The 22,783-nt window shown below is 45.3% G+C and overlaps 1 protein-coding gene across 1 annotated transcript in view; it reads left to right on the forward strand.

Moving 5' to 3' along the window:
- Positions 1-318: 318 nt before the first annotated feature.
- The window catches only part of LOC112120836, a 179,728-nt gene continuing 157,263 nt past the window's right edge, over positions 319-22,783 (forward strand). Inside the window, exons 1-7 of the mRNA XM_029911283.1 lie at positions 319-440; positions 8,195-8,245; positions 12,840-13,000; positions 15,675-15,745; positions 18,681-18,846; positions 19,752-19,889; positions 21,342-21,531. Coding sequence (XP_029767143.1) covers positions 341-440; positions 8,195-8,245; positions 12,840-13,000; positions 15,675-15,745; positions 18,681-18,846; positions 19,752-19,889; positions 21,342-21,531 — 877 coding nt within the window. The 5' untranslated portion in view covers positions 319-340. The remainder of the gene's footprint in view (positions 441-8,194; positions 8,246-12,839; positions 13,001-15,674; positions 15,746-18,680; positions 18,847-19,751; positions 19,890-21,341; positions 21,532-22,783) is intronic.

Raw genomic sequence — 22,783 nt, forward strand, 5'->3', positions numbered from 1 at the left:
TTACTGCAGCAGGAATGGATCACCTGCAGGGCGATCACTGGCCAGGATTGTTCAGGCTGTCTGACCTCTTTCGATGCCGAATATTCCAGCTTCCGATAGGTTAGAAATGGTCCTTGTTGGGTGGGAGCCGTAGGTCTAAAACATTATCAAAGAACTCTGAGTGGCTGAGATGTCCCCCCCCCTTACTCTTCCCCCCTCCCTCCCATACACACACCACCACCCGCTCCCCCGTCAGCCCCTCCCCTGGCTGGAAGAGGGGAGTTGAAATAGTCAGGTCCTGCTTTGTGAAGAAAGTTTTCTTTCACTGCCTGGCTCAGAGCTGCCTCTGAGAGGAGGACTGATGTGGGTTTGTTATTGCTGGGCTAAGGAGGCACTTTGGATGGTCATGGGGCTGCGTTCAGTCCTTTTATTCTGTGTGATTGTCGCAGGAGTGCCTAGGAGTAAGTAGAAGAAAATATTGTTTCCTCTGCTAAAATCGCAGCTTGCTCGCTCGCCAATGCACAATGTTTCTGCACAGCAATGATCTCACTTGCAAAGCATCTGGGAGAGTGTAAATTATGTTGGGACTTGCAGCTCTTGTAGGAATACTTTCTTGTAGTAACTTTGTCTTGGCTTTCTGTACATCAGTTCTGTATTGCTAGCCTGCCTGGGTGGTGCTTTTGCAGGTGGGAGGGTATCCTGCATACTAAAGAGCACAGTATTACTGTATCTTCCTTCAGCATTAGTTGGGGAAGCCCAGGAAAATGATGGGACTGCTGTAGTGGATACATGCACTCATTACAGAATGATTGGAGTTTATAAAAGGCTGCATTAGTTTGAAGTTTAAAAATGATGGTTACTACAATATCTTGAAAATGAAAGGTTCTTAAACTAGCTGCAAATGAGGGAAACTGTGATAATATTGTCCATTTTTGGCTGAAAATAGATCCGGACACATGCTGTTTCCTAAATGGAAAACAAACAGGATAACAAATTAAAAACAATAAAATAAAATAAATTATTCACAGGACTCTGCTCCCAGTCAGAGACTTAAACTAAGTGGCCAGATTTTCCAAAGGGCTCAGCATTCCTCAGCTCCGTTTGCTTAGCTGGGTGCTGAGCACTTTTGAGAATCTGGCTGTATCATTTAGGTGCTGAGAGCTCTTTTGAAAATCTGGCCCTCTCCGCGAGTGCTGAACATTCTTGAAAATCTGGCCCTCCATGATTAAGGTGAACTGTGTGTGATTTTTGTGTGTTGCATTTATTTCTATGCTCTTGCAAAGGAAATTGCTGATTTATTGCATTTAAAGGCCATTAACTTGATAATGAATCTTTCTACGCTTCCAACCAACTTTTTCAAGAAAGAAGAAACATTTAAATTTTCCAAAGAATTTCCAGATCCAAATTTGGTTATTTAGATTTGTATGGCTGCAATTTTTCTTTTTGTGTATTTTAAATTTCTAATGGGAGTATGAGAAAATGAATCAGAATAGTGTTATTGCTTTCCAAAAGCAGTGCAGTTGGAATTTTAAGGTTTATTTATACAGGTATATAGATTTAGCAAGATTTTCTAGTCCTAGAATGTTATTACCAGGTGTGGTCAATTAGATAGACAATCATCATTCCAGAAATCTTCTTGCTTTCTACTTACTGATTGAACTGAGATAAAGTTTATTTAAAACAACAGTAATCAATTCATTTGCATTTTGCTCTTTTAGTTCAAGTTTGTACTTCCATAAGGGAGTTCAGTTTCTGCAAAGATGTAACAGAATCTTGTATGGGGAAAAAAATAAATGAGTGATAAATGTATTTTGACAGAAATGTAATTTTACTCTTCTGAGAATTAAGCTCTAACTCTACTTCAAGAATGATACAAGAATAGATACCAAAGGGAAAAGCTGCTCACTTATTTTTGTTGCAAAAACAGTGAATTTCCCCCCAATAGTTTTAAAGTCTATATGAAGAGAAGAGAAAATGTGGTTTCAATCAAATAATCTGAATGGGGTTTTTAAATGTGCTAGTTTGCCAAAAGGATTTCCTTAAGGCAGATGGAACATATGAAATATACAACAGCACAGCAATGGCAAGTAAAGAGAGAGGCATTGTTAACTGTTGTCTCCTGTAGGAATAATTGACCTAAGGGGCACGGAGGACCTCGGTTATAACTGGAGGGCATGTTTCATTACCATAGAACTTGTGGAAGAGGTGTAAATACTGCTGTTGTTCTTAATACTGAAGGGAATTATCTTAAACCAAGCTTTTTATAGATTATAGCAAGCTAACGTTGGGCGGTTTTTAAAGAGGTTTAATAGTAAATGATTTATTATAAAAGCAGCAAATTCACTTTCATTTCTGTCCAGGCATGTGAAGGTGCCATAAACAGTAGTGAATCTGCATCACCCATCTGATTTTGGCTGTTTTTACTGTATCAGCGTGACCAAGGTTTGTTAATAGAATACGCGGGACTCAGTCCAACACTGTTTGTTCCCAGTGAATTCCAAGGAAGTTTGGTGTGTGCAAGGAATACAGGATCAGGTCTTGGATGGGGGTCGTGTCCTAGAAGCATCCATAAAAGGGGCTATTCTCATCACAGTATATTTAGTTAACTCCCACTTATTATAACAGTGGAAAAGGCCTATTGGGTCAGATCTTCAGAACTATATTCGTATAAGTGCCCATTGGCTGGACAAACAACAACACAAATCTATGGACCTTTTGCTCACCTGATTTTTCTCTGATGGAGCCTAACTGGTTATTTGAATGCCCAGTCCTGATGTTTGTGCATGCAATTGCAGAAATTGTGCAGGCAATGTGCCACACATGTGCATGCCTAATGGACGATGAAAATCTGACTCTGTTGTCCTGCCCCTTAATGGTTTTTGATCTAGTGCTTTGTCTAGTTGTGTTTGAAACAGATCAAGTGATGGGGATTCTGCCACTTCCCTTGGAAGATCATTTCAAAGGCTAAGCATGATAATGAGCTATGCCATTAGTTTTAACAGACACTGTACGTGCACTGAGATTAAAAAGCAGACAGAGTATCTGTATGTAATAGGCCAAACTGCTCTCTCATTTATGCCTGCGTAACTCTGGCGTCACTCCATTCATTTCAATGCATTTGCCCTCACATCTCTAGAGAGTCACTGCCCTCTCCATGAAGCCTGAATGAAAGTCAGGAAGGAGAATAGACTCTCTAGTGTTCAGGAACGGATGAAACAACAAAAAGTCCTTGTGACGTGATGTTTAGTGTTTGCTCCTCAGCGTGCCGGCGTTGGAAAAGAACAGCTCTAGTGTGGAAACCTGCTGCTGTTCATGCTTCAAATGACACTTGCATTCTCTCTTGTGTAACCCCTGCAATGACACTCTCCTGCTAAGCGGATAATGACCTGAAAGGCAATTGATTAGTTTAAAAATCTGCACTTGGGGGATAAAGTACAGTGTGATTCTTCCTTGGGTTAGACACCCCATTGCTACTTAGACTGGATTCTCAGCAATATGGCAGCAGAATCCTTCAGTGAATGCCTAGAATCCTTCTAGGTGCTGTCCAGTGCAAAGCAATTTTGGGGGGCCCCTTCCATAAAAAAAAAATTGCAATACTATAGAATACTATATTCTCGTGGGGGCCCCTGTGGGGCCTGGGGCAAATTGCCCCACTTGCTGCCCCCCACCCCACCCCCCACGGGCGGCCCTGGGAAAAATAAACCTTCCGCATCTCGGCACAAACCCAGTTTTGAGAAAACTTCTTTACAAGGTATCATTGGTTCTCAGCATCAGCTAGTGCTAAAAGGCACTAAAGCTCGTTAAAAGGGTTGGACAAATATTTTTCCGTCAAAACTTTTTTTGGATCGAAAACTAGGGGTTGTTAAAAAGCAGAAAAAGTCACGGACAATGTCTGCTTTCCTTCAAAATTTGTTGTGGTTTTTTTAATTGAAAAGCTGAAATTAGTCTGCCAAAACCTGAATATGGTTTGGGGTTTCAGAAAAGTGTGGCCAAATATTTGCTGCTTGCTGTGTTTGATTGTTTAAAGAGAGAATAAAAAAATTCTGCTTAATAAAAATCCAAAACTTTTGAACCACCTCAGCTTGTGACCAAATGCCTGAGCCCATCCAGTCAGAGATTTTTCCAGGTTTCTGATACTCTGCTGGCTTCCTTGACTCATATCTGTCTCCATAACGTTGGGTTCATTTAGGTTAGAACATAAGAACAACTATACTGGGTCAGACCAAAGGTCCATCCAGCCCAGTATCCTGTCTACCGACAATGGCCAATGCCAAGTGCCCCAGAGGGAGTGAACCTAACAGGTAATGATCAAGTGATCTCTCTCCTGCCATCCATCTCCATCCACCTTCTGACAAACAGAGGCTAGGGACACCATTCCTTACCTATCCTGGCTAATAGCCATTAATGGACTTAACCTCCATGCATTTATCTGTTTCCTAGAGACTGGCTCCATGGGGTCCCTCACAAACTGGAGATGGTTACTGTGGGTTTGTCTTTAGTATAGCTTATGTACATACTCCACGAACTGAGCATTTGAGCTTGTTCCAGAATCTGGGATGAGCCTATGTTGTGAAAACTGAAATGCTCAAAATAGCACATGCATGTGAATGGACACAGGGTGCTAAAACCAAATTAACCCAGGGGTTCTCAAACTGGGGGTCAGGACCCCTCAGGGGGTCACGAGGTTATTACTGGGGGTCGCGAGCTGCCAGCCTCCACCTCAAACCCCGCTTTGCCTCCAGCTTTATAATAGTGTTAAATATATAAAAAAGTGTTTTTAATTTATAAGGGGGGTTGCACTCAGAAGTTTGCTATGTGAAAGGGGTCACCAGTACAAAAGTTTGAGAACCACTGAATTAACCCTTCTGGAGCCTCGGGGAATGCAGGGGAAGGGGGTCTCCCTTGGTAGGGTTGGGAAGGAGGTAGGCGGTGTAGGATATTGCTCTTCTCATGTGATCCCTCCCCCAGTGGCTAATTTTAAATGAAGCTACCCTCCCCTGACATGAATCTCCCTATGGCACTGAAATTAAATATAGACTATAATTTGGCATTTGAGAAGCGAAAGGGACGGCAGCCGTAATGGAAAAGCTAACAGCTTGGCTCTTCTGCAAGCCTCAAACTGCTGAATGAGCTTTAGGGTAGGGAAGGCTGTGCCTCCCAAACTGCCTGGCCCTGCCCCCTATCCAACCCCCACCCACTTCCTGCCCCCCGACTGCCCGCCTTCCTCAGAATCCCCGACCCATCCTGCTCCTTGTCCCCTCACCGTCCCCCAGAGTCCCCCCGCCCAACCACCACCCCAGGACCCCACCCCCACCAACCCCCCCCGCTCCCTGTCCCCTGGCTGCCCTGACCCCTATGCACCCACCCCCCCGCTAAGTCCTGACAGACCCCCAGAACGCCCACAATCCAACCCCCCTGTCCCCTGACTGCCCCCCCAACCTCTGCCCCAGCCCCTTACCCCCGGCTCCCCCCTCACCCGGAGCCTCAGCACGCCACATCCAGGAGCGTCCCTGGACAGCGCTGCAGCATGGCTCTGGCGGGGCCTGAGCTCCTCCCCGCTCAGATCCGCATGGTAAGGGGGCGGGCCTGCAAGCTCCAGCGGGGCCTGAGCTCCCGCCGCTCGGCCCGGAGCTCGCAGCCCCGCCCCCTTACCACGTGGCTCTGAGCAGGGAGGAGCTCAAGCCCCGTCGGAGCCAGGGACGCTCCTGGATGCGCTGAGGCTCCGGGAGAGGGGCGGAGGTGGGGTCGGGCCGGGGCCGGGGCGGGAGCCTGAGCTATTCTCGTGGGGGCCCCTGTGGAGCCCGGGGCCTGGGGCAAATTGCCCCACTTGCCTCCCCCCTCCCCCCCTGGGCGGCCCTGGTGCAGGCAAGAATGGCAGAATTAGGCCCTTAATTAAAGTATTTCCTTTCCTCTGTTGATAAGAAAAGTAATTACATTTTCATACCCACCCAAGCAAATCTACCAGGGGATTGTTATGTATTTACATTACAGTAGTGTCCAAAATGTGCTCGGTATGGTACAGACATGTAGGAAGACATGGGCTGAAATCCTAGCCCCAGTGAACACAATGGCTAAATTCCCATTGAGGATTTCACCCATGAGGCCTGCCCTGAACAACTGACATAATGGCTGATGGTAATAAACAGAGGATGAGGATGAGAGTAAGTTGACATATCTATGTGTTCTATTTAAAGGTAGCTACACTCAGAACATTACTGCTCTAGAATAACTCAGTGGGTCTCAAAATTTTTCATATTGTAGAACACTTCCCTTCTAAATCCCATACTTTCCCTCTGGCAACTACAGAGCTTAGTTAGATGAAAGAATAATATGAAGGTTTTAAAGAGACAGTGAATACCATTTCTGAGGTTGCTTTGGTAAATCTCTCTTATTCTTGCCTCTCATTTTATGTTTGTGCTGTTTATTTCCTCTCCTGGGGTATAAGGAGTAATTTAATATTCGCAAATCTCCCCTCTTGAAGCTTCCAGTGCATTAACCACTCCAGGTCATTCTGTACTTGGTTTTGTTTATCTATGTGTGCGCTATGCTGGTACTCCTCTAACTTTGGAGTTATCAGAAAATTTGGTCACAGCCACCTTTATAGTAAGGAGTAGACATGATGTGGTGCAGGGTTTTTTTACTTTAGATGGTCAGAAAAGTCTTCTTTAAAAAAAATATATATATCCTGGTCAGTTAGCACTATTTACTGTGCTGATTACTGCCAAAAGAAAAGAATGACAAAGCACCATTTCGCTTGAAAAGGATCTCTTTTCTATTCAGCAGTCAGCTCCACCACGGGTGATAGGAGATATGTACCTTGGCCTACAATGTCTTGTTTATCCTTTGCTTATTAGGCCTTGTCCAGTGCTATTTTATGTGATGATTTTTTTGTCAGAGCTTGGACAAGTTAGCAGGAGAACAAGTTTTGGCCTCACCTTCCATGAGCCTTATATTCAGAAGGCTAAAGTATACTTGGTTTGTAAAGAAGATTAAAAAACAAAACCTGATTTGAGAGTTCTGGGGAGGGATTTTTTATGGCTGACTGTGAAGTCATTTGTTCTTTCCTAAAGGCTGCAGCATGTCTAATGCATGTCTTGAAAATATTAATGGTGACTGTGGAATCTAGAAAATAAAAATATAAACCCCAAGACGTGTCCAGGGTGTGGATAGAAGGCATTTACTTAGATATGGTTAGAATGAGGCATGGCAGAACTTGTAAAGGGGAATCTTGCACTTTGCTTCCACCCATCTAACCAGAGTAATTAGTCTAATTCAAGCACTAAAAATTAAGCTAGTCAAAATATGCTGGAAAAGCTCTAGTGGAAGATGGGACTTTTCTCAGCTTATGGGCGAGAAACAGGAAACATGTTAGTTGTCTCGTTTATTTGCTTGTGTTTTCAGAAAGTGTTTATCCTCTTTAGAGCGGAAGAAGGAAGAAAGGGAAATCATGAGTGTTCATGTGCACATAGTTACCGATGGTTTAACATCAACAGAGGTGGACCAAAACCACCACTCTGAGGCTAAACTCCCCTGAATGAACTTCAGGCCCTCATTAGAACTTTGACTCCTATCTCTATAAGCAGCAGCACCTAAACCCGAGCTCTTCATACACAGATCTCCACTTTGCTGCTCAGGCCTGTAATAATGCTGGTGGTACAGAGACAAGACTCTATTGTAATGCGTACAATGGTGGTTCTTCACTTGGAGCTGCCAGCCAGACACAGACTGTCCCTCTGGTTCTCCGGCTCCCAGAATAATGAGGCAGAACCTGTGCCAGTGGGTCTCACAACAGAGTCCTGGCCTGGACTAAACAGTCATGGAATGAACTTCTGACTCCATTATGTGGCCCATTTAACTCACACATTAAGGCTTCTGATCTGAGGATTGTAAGAATATTTTATATTGTGAAAGATGTTGGCTTCTACCCAATTTAGAAAAGAGATGATGTTCAAATGTTGGAGCTTTTATCTTTTGCCAGAAAAGAAGGCAAAATCATTGTTGCAAAATGACTGTGTGATAACAAGTCCCTTGCTGTATATGGTGTTTTCCCCTAATAAAGTTTTTTCAGTAATTGCTATTAGAGGACTTTGCAATGTATGTTGCTGCTTTAATCTTAGTGTTATTGTAAATGAACAGTTATGGTATCAGTCACTGAAGCCGCACATGGATTTTTTCTTAGTGCATTTCTACAATTAATTCTGATTTGTTGTTGCAGGATCTCAGGAGAATTTAGGCCCGGAAGCTGCCTGTATGACTGAGTGTGCTGGTGAGTAAGGCCAAGCTGGTATTCAGAGCAGGTTTATAGTCACAACGCACGACTTTGCAGTTTGTAACGTGCTGGACTTTTCAGTGGGCATTGCTTTATTGGAAGGATGATAGTAATAACTGAGCTGGGGTTTACTGTTGTTTAGCTAATTTATATTCATGGAGGAAACTGCCTCGCACGGCTGAGTCTTATGTTGCACTGAGTTGCTCTAAGTTAACATTCTACGGACTCAGATCACACACAAGTTAAAACTAGCCTACAGTGTCCTACAAAATATGCAACGCAAAATCCTGCCCTGTCCCGAGTCTCTTTTTCCGCATCCTATCTGCACAGTAGCAAGCTAGGAGAAAGACCTAGCACTCCGTCCACAGAGCCTGGCTATTGCTCCTGGGGATGCTCCACAGACTCAAGGTTTGGTCAGCTAGCTTGTGTGCATGCACCAGTAACCAAAGCTTCCTGCTCATCTTGACAGCAGGTGCTTGAGTGCACACTGCTCCTTTACAAACAACAATCGGAGAATCGGAGAGCGCTCTGATCCCAGGTCCCCCGTATGCTGTCCTGCACAGCCAGTGTGGCTCAGAGTCTTTTTGGTCAGCCATCATTCCAGTCCAACCTCATAATTCCTAACAAAAACCTGGTGTTTTTAAAGGGCTTTCAATTCCCCACTGAGCCTGCAGGTGGAGCTAAAGAAGAGCAACATGGCAAATGTTGTGGCCATCTTTCCCAGGCAGCACCCTCTTAACCTGATGCAAGAGAGAACGTTTTAAACAAACTCTCCTGCTTCTGCTTTACAGTAGTTCCACAGCTAAGATAAAGCAACAAATTTGTGATCTTTTAGGGATTTCACCACTGTCCTCCTGAGTGTCACCGTGGCATGCCCTGGGCCCCAGAACTCATGCTGGTGGAAGGGTTACAACTCTGATCCTCCAGCCCTTAAAGCACAGCTTACTATCATCTGAACTAAAGGAGATTCTTCTTTGACTGTAGCCATATAGAGTCTATGACACACATTAGCATTTCTGACTTTTTTTTAGTAGAGGGCAGCACAGCACACATGCACTAGCCAGTTCATTACAATTAGGTAGCTGTTTTAAATGACATATCTTGTAGGGGATTGTAGTGAAAGAAGCAATATTACCCTGATGCGTGTGTTCAGTGGGAGATAATTACATGGGCTGAAAGCCAAGTCATGCAATCAGATCACAGTTTACATCAAAACCCCTTTATCATTTAAATTGAATCATTCATCATGTAACTGTAAAAGACTTTAGATGAAGACATTTTGAAAGCAGCAACATTCCACATTTCCAGGATAGAGCAAACATATTAATCCTGGCATAGCCACTAAAAAGGCCCATAAGTGCTTTAACAAGGGGTGCTGGGAGGGCTGCTGTACCCCTCTCGCTTGAAGTGGTTTCCCTCATATACAGGATTTACAGTTTGGTTCAATGGCTCTCAGCACCCCTGCCCTGTTACCTTCTTTTGCTGTTTGCTTTTTTCATTGTTTGCCTGCTATTCTCGCTTTCTGAAAGGGAGGGTAGCATTCTGCATAATAAATAACTCCATGTATCAGTAGTAAATCTATTAAAATACAGCTCTGTTGAAATTGAAATGCTCTGTGAAATCCTGCGGATTTTGCCAAAATTTTGTTCAGAAGAAAAACCAGTGGAAAAAAATTCTGACACTGTTGCAACGAAATGGTTAGATTTTTCATTTTAAATGGCTTTGTTTTATTTATTTTTTTAAAAAAATGTGTATTATGGCATTTTAAAAAATAGAAAATGAAATTAATTCCTTCAATTTTGACAAAATTAAATGTTTTCATTGACCAAAACCGGTTCTGACTTGGAACTAGGCTACATTTTGAAATCTTGAAATCCTTAGCAAAACAGAGGTTCCATCATGTTTACAGCATCTAATCATTATCCAGAGCCCTTGTAGGGGAGAGATGTACCGAACACCATGACAGGAAGACATGTAACAGCATATATTACAAAGCATGATTTATTTTCTAAGGCTGGTTCCACTCAAAAGAATACAGTCAATAGCTCAGCGCATAATACAGTCAGGTTCGAACTATCATAAAACAAATATTGGACTGTATCTGCTGGTATGACACTACACTGAGCTTGGGATGTACCCTTTTGATCTACATGCAAAAGAATTAAATCTGTGTGAAATTTTTTTTTTTTTTTGGCCAGTAAAGAATTCCAGTGAATGTGGAATGCCTGAAATTTCAAAAGTCTAAAGTTGTATCACTGTTTGGCCCTATGGTTCAAATCTAACCTACAAATACACTTCTATGCTGTCCCTCTTCAAGAGACACACACAGTATGTTTTACTGAATAGTACATCACTAATGCAGTTCATATGATAGAAGTAAAAGGCTGAAGCTGTTGACAGCCATGTCATTGCTTCAAGCTAGGATCAGCCAGTGAAAACTGGTTCTGGCACAGTGTTGGCTGTAGTGTCTGTAACCTGAAAACATGCTGGGGAGATTGGGTAGGTGTGGGTTTTTCCCTGGGACTAGACAGAACAGGGATTCTCTTTCCTTCTGGCTTGTTCATGAAGCTGAATTTGTCTCTAATAAACTGAATTGTTATTTTTCTGCCTTGCCTCTGGACTCTTACACTACAGTATAATCCCAAACTGGACAATGGCGAGCTGGGGAATGATTTCCAACTGGTTCCCTACACCACTGTCACTCATTGATAGCAACAGAGTTACGCCAATCGACAGTTGTCAGTGGGAGGAAATCAGGCCCCTTTCCATTCAACAAACTTATAGAAGCTTCATCCCACAAGTGGAAGATAGAAAGGACCAAACTGATCATGTGTCCCTAATCCAAACACAACCGCTGCCTTCCCTTTCCCCCTTCTTTCCCCAGCCCAAACCTTCCAGGGTGGTATTTCAAACTGGCAGTTCTGACATAGGGCTCGTCTACACTTACTGCACTGCAGCTGTGCCGCTGTAGCACTTAGTGACGACACCACTTATGCCAATGGGAGAGCTTCTCCCATCAGTGTGGATACTCCATTGCCCCAAGCCCTGGTCTACACTACAAATTTATGTCAGTGTATGTCGCTCAGGCCGTGGAAGCTCTCCTGTCAGCATAGGTAGCATCTTCACTAAGCACTACAGTGGAGCAGCTTCACTAGTGCAGCTACACTGCTGCAGGGCTATAAGTGTAGACAAGCCCCGAGAGGCGGTAGTTGTGTCAACAGGAGAAGCCCTCCTGCCGACATAGCGCCGTGTACACGAGAGATCGGTCAGTATAATTGCGTCACTCTGGTGTGGATTTTCCACACCCCTGAGTGATGTAGTTATTCCAACATGAGTTTGTAGTGTAGACCGGGGCATAGAAATTATTCCACAGTTCAACCTATAACAGATGTGCAGTTAACAGCACATAGATTCATAAAAGTGTAGGACTGGGAGGGCTTGTCTATACTTCTGGCTAAATCGGCACTGATGCGATCGATGCAGCAGTGTCAATTTAGCAGGTCTGGTGAAGACAAGCTAAGTTGATGGCAGAGCGTTCTTCCATTCACAACGTCTGTATGCCACCTCCCCGAGAGGTGGAAGGTAAATTGGTGGGAGAGCATCTTATGCATTAGTGTAGACCAGCCCCAAGGGACCTCAATTGGTCGTCTAGTCCAGCCCCCTGCACTCAAGCCAGGACTAAGTCATAGCTAGACCATCCCTGGCAGGTGTTTGTCTAACCTGCTTTTAAAAATCTCCAATGATGAAGAGTGCACAACCTCTCTAGGTCATTTGTTCCAGTGCTTAACCACCCTGACAGCTGGGAAGTTTTTACATGTAGGAAATGTACTTGGAGAATTGTAAAGTCTTGGTTGTCTCGTGTTGCTGTCATCAAAATATCTTGCTTGGATGGTGGGAAGACTGCTGTGCCATGACACTCCTGCCTTACCGCCCCTCCCTGCTTGTGGTATGATTAGACTCTTAACACTACAGGGCCTTCGATGTTATGGGCCACACTGTGGCTGGGTCCTGTATGAGTGTGCCGGGGGGAAGGAGGGCACTTGTCTTCCCTGTGACCTCCATGCTGGAGCTCCCGGGGGCTTCATACTACTGAAAATCTGGCTACTTCCGTTATGAGCCTAAATGGGAGCAGAGTTCTTCTGAAAATCTGGCCACTTGCTTAGGTGCCTAAATAGCCTAAATCAGTGTTTCTCAAACCGGGGCCGCCGCTTATGTAGGGAAAGCCCCTGGCGGGCCGGGCCGGTTTGTTTACCTGCTGCGTCCGCAGGTCCAGCCAATTGCGGCACCCACTGGCCGCGGTTCGCCGCTCCAGGCCAATGGGGGCTGCTGGAAGTGGCGCGGGCCGAGGGACTTACTGGCCGCCACTTCCAGCAGCCCCCATTGGCCTGCAGCGGCCAGTGGGAGCCGCGATTGGCCGGACCTACGGACGGGGCAGGTAAACAAACCGGCCTGGCCCGCCAGGGGCTTTCCCTACACAAGCAGCGGCCCCAGTTTGAGAAACACTGGCCTAAATCTACCAACGTTCTCTAGATTTGCTGATAAAATGTAGAAGGGCACACACAGGTTTTTGGTTTATTTGTTTGTTTCCTAGAACACAGTGGGCTGAATTTCCCCAAAGGATCCAGATATAGCTATAGGTATTCAACAGCCACCAATACGTTCCTGCAGGGAAGCATCTACAAAAGGAGTGGTATGTCTCTGGAGAGCACAGTGATCATTGAAGCCCTAGGAAAGTGCCAGATGGTCTTAAAAGTGAGTATTGTCATGAGTTCAACAAGTGCCTCAGTGACTCACTGCAATTCATTGACACAGGAGAGTGCCCCTCCCTAGGGTGACTGCTCCATATGAAATATTTGGTTTATCTGCAAGTAAACAAATCTCTAGGACTAAACTCCAGATTAAGTGGTAAAGAACTTTAAAGGCTAAGTTACATAAATCACTCCCTTCCCTGAATAAAACTGCTGCTTTACTGTTGTGCCATGAGAAGTGGAGGAGGAGATGAAGCCGATGTCCTTAAAAGAAACTAAGGTGATTTTTAATCACTTTCAGATCTGTATCAGTAAGTTAAAAATAGCCATGGTTGTTTCTTTGAGAGCGAACTTCTGAAAGGTCTGGGATCTGTTGGGAATAAGGCATGTCTAGCACAGTATAAAATTCACTGGGCCACATAATGCTCCCATTGAACTCAATCAGTAAATTGCCACTGACTTAAATGGAGCAACAGCCCAAAGACTCAGATTGGACGCTTTATCCAGGCCAAATTCAGGTTGGGCATTATGCATAGGTGCCCAGCAGCGGGAGCAAGGAGAAATTGATTGCCTGTACCAATTCTGGCTTCCTTTCAAATTCACAGAGAGGGTAATTCATAGATTCTGGGCACAAAGACCCACAGAGGCGCTACGGTGAGCCTTTAGGTCAGGGGAAGGCCCACGCTTTGATGTGTATATGACGTCTGTTTTATTCATGACCCCTATGCACATGCCGTTGCTCATATCATATTTACTCACTTAATATTCATAATCATATTTACTCACTTAATATTCTTGTTTTACACAGTCACAATGTTATCTGAGCACCTAGGTCCTTGTGGGCGTGATTTGGGGGAAGATTCTGTATTCAGGGATGTGTGTAACTGGAATAATATAAACTGCTTTTATGGCATATCTGTGCTTTCACTGACCCAGACATTGAAAGAAGGCACAAAAATGTGCTTCAAGTGGAGACCACAATTTTATTAACATATCTAACAAAAGACATGGGGATTGAGCAGCTCCCTACAAAATTACCAGCAGGAACTGGGCCAGGGCCGTACCCAAGCAGACCTCAACAGAAGAAGGGGAAGCTACTCCTACCCCATCCATGCCAACTGAATAAAAGGGAGTGGCTGGAGCTGCCATGATCCCCTGCCTACCTCACTTGATGGATAAGGGTCCAGATGAGGGGTCTTTGAGCTGCATGAGATGCTCAAGCCTACACCACCACCCTGCAACACCAAGAACGAGGCCCGGTGCCTTCCAGTGCTCTGTCTTGATTCAGGCCCGCTTATAACTTGGAATTTCCTGCCAAAACTATCTGCACTGGCCTCTCTTTTAGAATCTGCAACAAAAATTAAAACCAAAATAAACAGCAACCCTGGTTCAGCCTCTTGGGCACTGAGAGGCTGGTAGATAAACAGGTCACCACATGAGCTGCCAGTTCTGCCCTGTGGGACAATTCCTTCCTGACCCCAAACAGTAAACAGCCAAATCCCCAGACACCTAGGAAGTCCAGAAACCAACCCAAGCATACCTCCTCCTCCCCTCCCCCTCCCCCGAGCCAATGAGGGTAGACTAAAGGCTGGGTGCTTGCATAATACCCAGCAGGCCAGGAGCCAGTAGTTTCTCCCTGCAAGCCCTGAACCAGCCAGATAAGTGGGAAGGGATGTGGCCACCACACCCACACTAACTTGGGCCACAGGGTGCTTGGGAGAGGAGAGCCTGGATCCTTCTCCCTCTGACCAAGGGCTCTAGAGGTGTCTGTCCCCATGCCTGATCTGGTCAATGCCCCACCCTAACTGGGAAGGGGCACAGAATGTGAGTGCTCAGAATTGGACCTATACTTGTTTTTGGTGGTAACTGGTTGACTTACTGATATTTCTATCTGCTGTGTGCTCTGTGCCAAAGGATATACTGTAAGGTGATAGCTTCACACACCATTTTCTCACTGGCATACCTCCAGCGTCTGCTTGTAACTACTGTACAAGACACACAAATTCCCCCAAGCATGGGAAATGCAGCCTAGCACATTTTGCTATAAAAGTAAAAACAATTGGGGGGTGGGAGAGGAAGAGCATCATAATGCCCCAAAGAAGGCTCAGACAATAGATAGTGTTTAACCTGCTGGGTGTTACTGTTCCCTCGTTGTATGTGACCCACGCAGGATACGAGCCCGTTAGATCCCCAGCTGCAAAGCTTTAGCTGCAGCTTGTGCTGTTAGCTCTGAAGGTCCCTGGTTCAGTTCATGGTTTGTTGGCCAAGTATTTTGTTCAAGGAATTGTGTGTAGCCAAGCTCTAGCTTTTCCCTTTCTGTCTGAAATCAAAATGTCTCTTGCATACATTAGTCTCACCCAGGCTGGGAGGCTTGCTCCCAGATGCAGGTTAGACATGCCCTATAAGGCCTGATCCTGCAACCCTTATTCATGGTGTGTGTGTGTGTGTGTGTGTAAATATCAAGCAAGCAATTTTGGGAATTAATCTGACTTGTGAGTTGTTCACCTGGGTTCAGCGAATCTGCTTGTGTGTGAGTAGCGTTGACTTACATGAGTAAGGGCTGGAGAATTGGGCCATTGCTTTGTATACCATTTTGTATTTCCTTGTCCTTGTGTGAATTGAAGCCCACAAGTTCCTGTTGACAGTGGTGTTTGCTGCACTGGCATTTTCTTTCCTAGTTGCAAGGTGTACGGATAAAGACGACCCTGGCATCCAGAGAGGAGTCTCTGAAGGAAATGGACAGTTTAAGGTAACATGGCTTCTTATCTGGCTCAGTTTCTTTCTTTAGAAACTTTCTTTAGCAGCATCATATTACCATTCTCTCTCTTTCATTTACTTTTTAGCTGTCTGTTGAGCAAGCATTGATCAGGATTACAGCATTGTTAACAACAGCTAAGGGTCACGTGGTTAAAAAAGATCTCTTTGGGATTTTTGTGTAAAAACTGTACATTCAGTGGATGATTACCACGATTGGCTGTGCAACGCCTCAGACACCTAGCTGGCTACTTGCATGTAGAGATACCTGATCTTGATCACAGTTTTGATAGTTTCATGCACACACAGGCCCTGGGTTGCTGAGGTTTTGAAAACCCGACTCTTAAGGTATAATCTTGGAGTAGTTTATATTTTGCGTGATGAAAATATGCTTTGTAGCCTTCCAGAATATTTAAAGGACATTTTTCAAATGTCAGCTTCTTCCTTGTATATTTCTTAGTAGCTCATTCATAGCATGCTGTTACTGGGCACCCCTCTGGCTAACTAATGTACAGACATGTACGGGGATGACTATACAATAAGACCCTTACAAGCTTTGGAGGGGTGGTATTTTCCCAGAAAGCTGATGTTCCTTGCATCATCAAGAAAAGCTGTTTTGTTGTCTGGTAGGCTGAGCTGGCTAATCTCCCTGTATTGTCCCTTGGCTTGGATTCCCAGCCTTTAAATAACACAGAGATCTGCACCAGGCCCTCAAAAATATAATTAGTTCAATACGGAGGGTCAGAAAGAGCACGTTTTGAGTAAATGCATTGCTTTTAAAAATATTCATTAGGAAAAGCTTTTGTTCCACAATATGAGCATTGATATCGGAGTTCAGCTAGTTTCAGGCACAGATGCACCTTCCTCTGGAATGCTGGCTGTGGGGATTTCTGTAGAGATAAGAGCTGTTGTGTCTATTGTTCTCTGCAGAAAAGCCAAAAATGCAATGGCAGAAATGGTGAAAAAAGGATTCACTGAAGCTTGGCTACTAAAAATAATTATTCAGAACAGCGACACCTTATTTGCATTCTCTTCAGCCTAGTGTATATACTGTGGTTTAGCCAGCCCTCCATACATGCATGCAACTCCCGCTGAATCTAATGGGACTCACAGAGGCATATCTATGGGAAATACCCTGGCTCTAGACCAGAGGTCTCAAACTCAAATGATGACGAGGGCCACATGAGAACTAGTACATTGGCCCGAGGGCCGCATTACTGACACCTCCCCCCGTGCCGGCCTCGGCCCCACCCCCACTCTACCCCTTCCATGAGGCCCCACCCATTCCCTGCCCCCATTCCAACCCCTTCCCCAAAATCCCCACCCCAACTCTGCCCCCTCCCTGCCCCCAGGGGGTACAAGAGGGGTGTGGCAGGGGCTCAGGCAGGGAGTTGGGGTCTGGGATGCAGGAGGGGTGAGGGGTGCGGCAGGGGGTCAGGGTGCAGGAGGGGTGCGGCAGGGGACTCAGGGCAGTGGGGGGAGCTGTGCGGGGTGGAGCAGGGGGTTCAGGGCAGGGGGTCAGAGTGCAAGGTGCGGCATGGGGCTCAGGGCAGGCAGGCAGGGAGCCTGCCCTGCCCCCACTGCGCGTCAGGCCCGAGCCGCTCTAGGTAAATGCGGGGGGGGGGGGCGCGAGGAGCTCGCGGGCCGCAGAAAATAACCCTGCGGGCCGCATGCGGCCCCCGGGCCGCATGTTTGAGATCCCTGCTCTAGACACAGCCACATCTCCCTTGGCAAGAACTTGATCTGGATGTCATTCCACAAATGACATTTTTCTCTGAGGCGACTTTTTGCTCTCAGTGGTGGGAAGAATGGTTCATTTGGTAGGGAAGGAGCAAATGAAATGTCTCTCTTCCACTGATTCGCCCACAATAGGAGCAATCCTTGTGATAGGAGTACAGTAGAACCCCCTCTTCACAGGGATACCAGAGACAATGGCATTGGAAGAATTTTTGTAATGGGGGGTGCTGAAAGCCATTGAACAAAACTGTAAACCATGTATATGATGGAATCAAGTCGGGGCTGCTGCTGCACACCCCCCCCACCCCCCAGCACCGCTAGTTCCAGCACCCCTGCCCATGGATGGCCTTTCCTTCCTTGTTCAGAGGAATTCCTGATGAACAGAAGTCAACATTTTAATGCTGGAACTGCCTACAGAGCCCCTCATGGCCATGGAATTGGGCAGAAGCACTATCTACCCTGAGATAGGGACTGAGTTTGCTGCCTGTCCCATGCTGGCAGCAAGGAGAGATATATATGACTCCTGTTATGGTAGCCAGGCATGTGTATGCATCATGGAAGGAGCCATTAACAACAAGTCTGTTGGGAATAGGGTGACCAGATGTCCCGATTTTATAGGGACAGTCCCAATTTTGGGGCCTTTTTCTTATATAGGCACCTATTACCCCCCACCCCCATCCCGATTTTTTACTCTTGCTATCTGGTCACCCTAGTTGGGAAGCCATTCCTTCCCTTTCTGCATGTACCACAGGTATTGAAGGGCAGTAAGGTATCAGAGGGACAGTATGTAACTGAGACACACACACCATGCATGGCCCAAGATTCACTGAATTACCACAAGTCTTCACCATTAAGTAGTATTACTGTCTTCCATTCAGCAAGAGCTGTTGCCATTAAGTATACTTAACCTTAAATGGGTTCCTTGGGAGCTGTCCTGATTATGTCCCAATTAAGTGGACTGGGCTGTGTTTCAAAGCAATTCGCTTGATAGTTTGTTTTTTTGAAGTCTTGTAGGGTACCAGATGACTTTGTGAAATAGGAGGGGCTGTTATAAAGTGTGGGGGTATGTGACAGAGTGAGCCAGTCCTATTGGAGGGACGCTACCAAGTCAAAATGTCTGCATCCATCAAAGCTCTCAAATTCCCATTGCAGCCAGTGTCTGAACCTAGCAGCTGTGAACTCCTTTGTTGCAGGGAAGTACTAGAGCAGCATCCACTTCATTTTTCTTTCCATGATGGGAAAATTCTGAAGATTTGCCCCTGGCAGCGGGAACAGGCCTGGGTGCTGAACATCAAACGGGGCATTCTCAGCGTTCTTCAAACCTCACCTGCAGCTGCTGGCGGTGGAACTGTTGAAGAGGTGCGCGTTGTTCTACTCCAGGCTGGCTTTTAGCTATCTCCTTTTTAAATGACCAAAAGTTGTTGCCGCTTCATGGACAGTCAGTAGCCTCTGATGCAAGTGGACACATCATAAAACTGGCTCTTTTCAGCATTCTTGTTGGAAGTCTAAGCAGAGCTGGCTCAACTACTACTCTGCTACCCTGGAAGGTGGCTCCTTTTTGCTCCAGAGCAGAGCAGGGTAGAGTGGTGGAAGGAGACTTGTGCTGTACCTATTCTGTGGGCAAAGTCCAGACTTTCCTAACCAAGAGCCTGATTCTGCGCCCACTGAACTCAACAGGAGCTTTGTCATTGATTTCAAGGGGTTGCGAAATCAGGCTTCAAGGCTCTTAGCTGAGCATCATTTGAACACTATGTTTGAAAACATAAGGTCAAATTCTGCTGTGTTGCACTAAGGTAAATCTGGAGTAACTCATTGAAGTCAGTGGGTTTATATGAGTGCAATACAGCCATATGAAGTCTCAATGGCACTTTAAGCATGTGCCTAATATTAAACATGTGGTTAAGTGATGTCCTGACTGGGAATATTTTTCTGAATCAGGGCTTAAGGGACAAAACAAGTGGAGCAATATGTAATATGTGTTTAAGCAATTATGTAATTAAAAAATTTTCAGATTGAAGTTAAACCCTCCAATCCGACTTTTAAAATGCAAGGTCATCTCACCAGGCCATTTTAAATGCATGTGCCTGCCCATGGTATCTGTGGCAAAGCTAATGCATTGCAAGGGACAATTCAGTTCCCTGAGCCTTTGCTACTTCAGGAAAGCAATTATAGTTAATAGCTGTAATGATCGATATACTCTGTTTGTATTGTGTGTGAGTATATGTAGATAGGTAGCTTTATTGGTTTTGTATGTTTGTTACTAGATGGATATTCTGGGAAAATGCCCAACCAACTATCAGCGGAAAGGCTCTCTTGTTTTGAAGACAAAGGACTTAAATCTGTGTTCTCACCGGTATTCAGGTTTTATTTCCCTGCAATCCATAGCTCTGCCTAATGTGCTGGTAAGTTTTGGGGGATTGGTTGTGGTCCTAACAGGAGTCCTTGCTATTTTCCTGAAGTGATTAAAAAGGGCCAGGCCTGCTAAGTATTTATAACCAAATCCTGATGTCAAATATATTTAGTGACGTGTGTTTCTGCTAATCAGAATGTTTCTGATTATTTAAATAAAAGTTACTCAGGCCCAATTACACTTTATGTATGTCCATACCTCCTTAAATCCTCAGAAATAAAACCATGTTAGATAGTCATTGGGTTTACAGTTTCCTTTGTTTTTGCTGAGATTTGCTGTTGTATTTAATGAACATTATGTGACAAATACAGCATGTTCCTATATGCTCATGCAACTTTAACTCTGCCCCCTTGCATTATTGCATTACAGTAACATCTTTAATGGCACAATCACAATCGACTGTATTATCAGGCTTTCTTCATCATTTAATGCACAGGTTGGACAACACATAGTCAACCTTTCGATATATCTGTCTGAGGTTTTTCTGAGAGCCCATCTCCCTAGTTTTTAAGTAGCAGATGAGGGCGCTGATCAGTATTTATTTTTTTATCCTCATCGTTCAATGAGCAGATCCCAGCCTCATTCATAACACACCATTCCCCCTATGCAGTGAGTGTAATAAGGGTCTTCTGGACTCTGGATTCAGTCACTACATACACCTGGCTTTTTGACTACGTGCGATCTCTATGCAACTGAGAAAGGTCCTTTGGAATGGCAACACTTAAATAACCCAAGTAGCAGACAGTTTTAAAACTGATTCTGAGCTCTTCTGGCAATTAATTTTATTGATCTTCTTGTACTGAGTCATTAATCACATAACTGATTAGCAGACAGCAATGTATGGAGGGACTGGATTGGTTAAAACTCATGGGTTGGATAATCCTCCACCGCTCTAAATATATGGTGCTTAAAGAGGTGGTTTAAAACTAAAATTGGAGGGGAAAAATAGAAAGCTGTGGATGAAAAAAGGCGTATGTGAGCTAAGTGTCATGTTTTTGGAAAAATCACTAACAGTTGTTTTAAAAACTTAAGGCTTTCCCAAGCACAATCAGTGTTCATGTCTGTTTTTTTTACAAACGCTAGCAACAGAAATAAGTCAACCACACATACTGTACCAGCCAGCTGTCCGCTACTTGACATGAATAGCTTTTTGTTGCACTCAAACCTTTGCTGGCAAAGTAGACCTGGTAAAATTGGTGCCTTATGGAATAAAATGAAACAAGTCCAGTTCATAATGAAAGTTGGTGTGAATTCCATTTCAGAAAAGGGAAGTGCAGGTCGGAAATTGGGACCTTATTAATGTATCCCTCTCTAGGAATCACAACAGGTCTAGACAGGAATGTCGCAGAGCTTGGGTCCTCTGTGAAGTCTGTGTTTCCCAGAAGAGATTGTGTGAATGGACACAGGTTGCAAAGAGTTTCTCTGAAATGTTTGTTTCTCTCAGTCGCAGCAGCAGATCCTGTCCTCCAAACTGGAATGCGCTCAGAGCTTTAAGGATGGAATCCTGGCAGAGGCCAAATGCACGGAATCCAGTCTTGTCACACCTTTCTCTAGGAAGGGCAGTGGGGCGAAGACACAGACACAGTCCTCACTGAAACTACTTCAAGTGGAAGCAGAGATGTTGTACCAAACAGGTTACTTGATATTTCCAGTAACAGCAAATTAAAGTGATTTCCTGGGGAGAGGTGGAAAAAAAAGTATGTGGGCTGCCTCTTGCCTTCAGTCTGCCTGTAGGAACTCCCTTTTTACCAGACCTTTCCTTTCATGTGCTAAAAGGCATGGAAGGGTAGACTGTAACTGTGGATCTTGGGCTGTTGCCCATTGCCTGCTCTGGGAGACAGGGCCCTGAGGTTCTATAGGCCTGGAAGAAAGTGAGTCTCCAAAAATGGTGAGGCTGGTATACAAGTGAGAGCTCGCAGATCTGACTTCCTCCATGGCCAACTCCTGTTCCGTGTCGTTCCTAACCCTGGACCTGCAGCCATAGGCACCGACTTCCCCTCTGCCCTGTGGGTGCTTGACACCCCCTCCCCCCGCCCTTGGCCCTGCCCCACCTCGCCCCGCCCCAAGTCCACTCCCTTACCCCAAGTCCCTGCCGTGCCTCTACCACCTCCTCCCCTGAGCGCGCTGTGTCCCCACTCCTTCCCCGCCCTCACGGAAAATCCTAAGTGCCACCAAACAGCTATTAGGCAGTGGGTGGGAAGCGCTGGGAGGGGGAGTAGCGGGGACGCGGTGCGCTCGGGGGAAAAGGAGGTGAGGATGGGGTGGGGGCAGGGGAAGCTTGACTGCTTGTGGGTGTGGAGCACCCCCTAATTTTTCCCTGTGGGTTCTCCAGCCCCGCAGCACCCACAGAGTTGGCGCCTATGCCTGCAGCACTGATTCAGGCCCTCCCCAATGCACATACTCCCCCTGCAGTGGCAGAGTGTGATGCTTAGCTCTCCCCAGTGTATGGTGCCTAAAATATCAGAAATTCCAATGGACTTCAAAGGAATATGCCAAGTAGAGCCCCTGTTTCCATCCATTTCCTCATCTCCCTGGGCCTGTCTCCATTGGCAGAATGAATCTGGTGAATTCAATGGAAGGTTTGCGTGAGTAATGATTAAGGAGTGGAGATCTAAATGGGGAAAGCTTTTATTTTACTGGTGCATATTTCCCTATAATTTATTCTGTTTTTAAAAAAATCCTAATTTCTCAGAATATCCATATACATATGCTGACATAAGAAAACAAGGCCCCTAAGAGTTTATAGTAAGAGTCCAAACATGTCTCTTTGGCACCCAACATTCCAGTTGAGTTGACTGGGAGTTCAGAAATAGAGGATCGGGCCGGTAACAAGACATAAGCAGATGGGGAGTGATGAAAACAGGCAGGCAAGGTGTGGGAAAGAGA

The sequence above is a fragment of the Terrapene carolina genome, unplaced genomic scaffold (assembly GCF_002925995.2).
Source record: "Terrapene carolina triunguis isolate 2854851 unplaced genomic scaffold, T_m_triunguis-2.0 Scaffold93, whole genome shotgun sequence".
NCBI classification, from domain to species: Eukaryota; Metazoa; Chordata; order Testudines; family Emydidae; genus Terrapene; species Terrapene triunguis.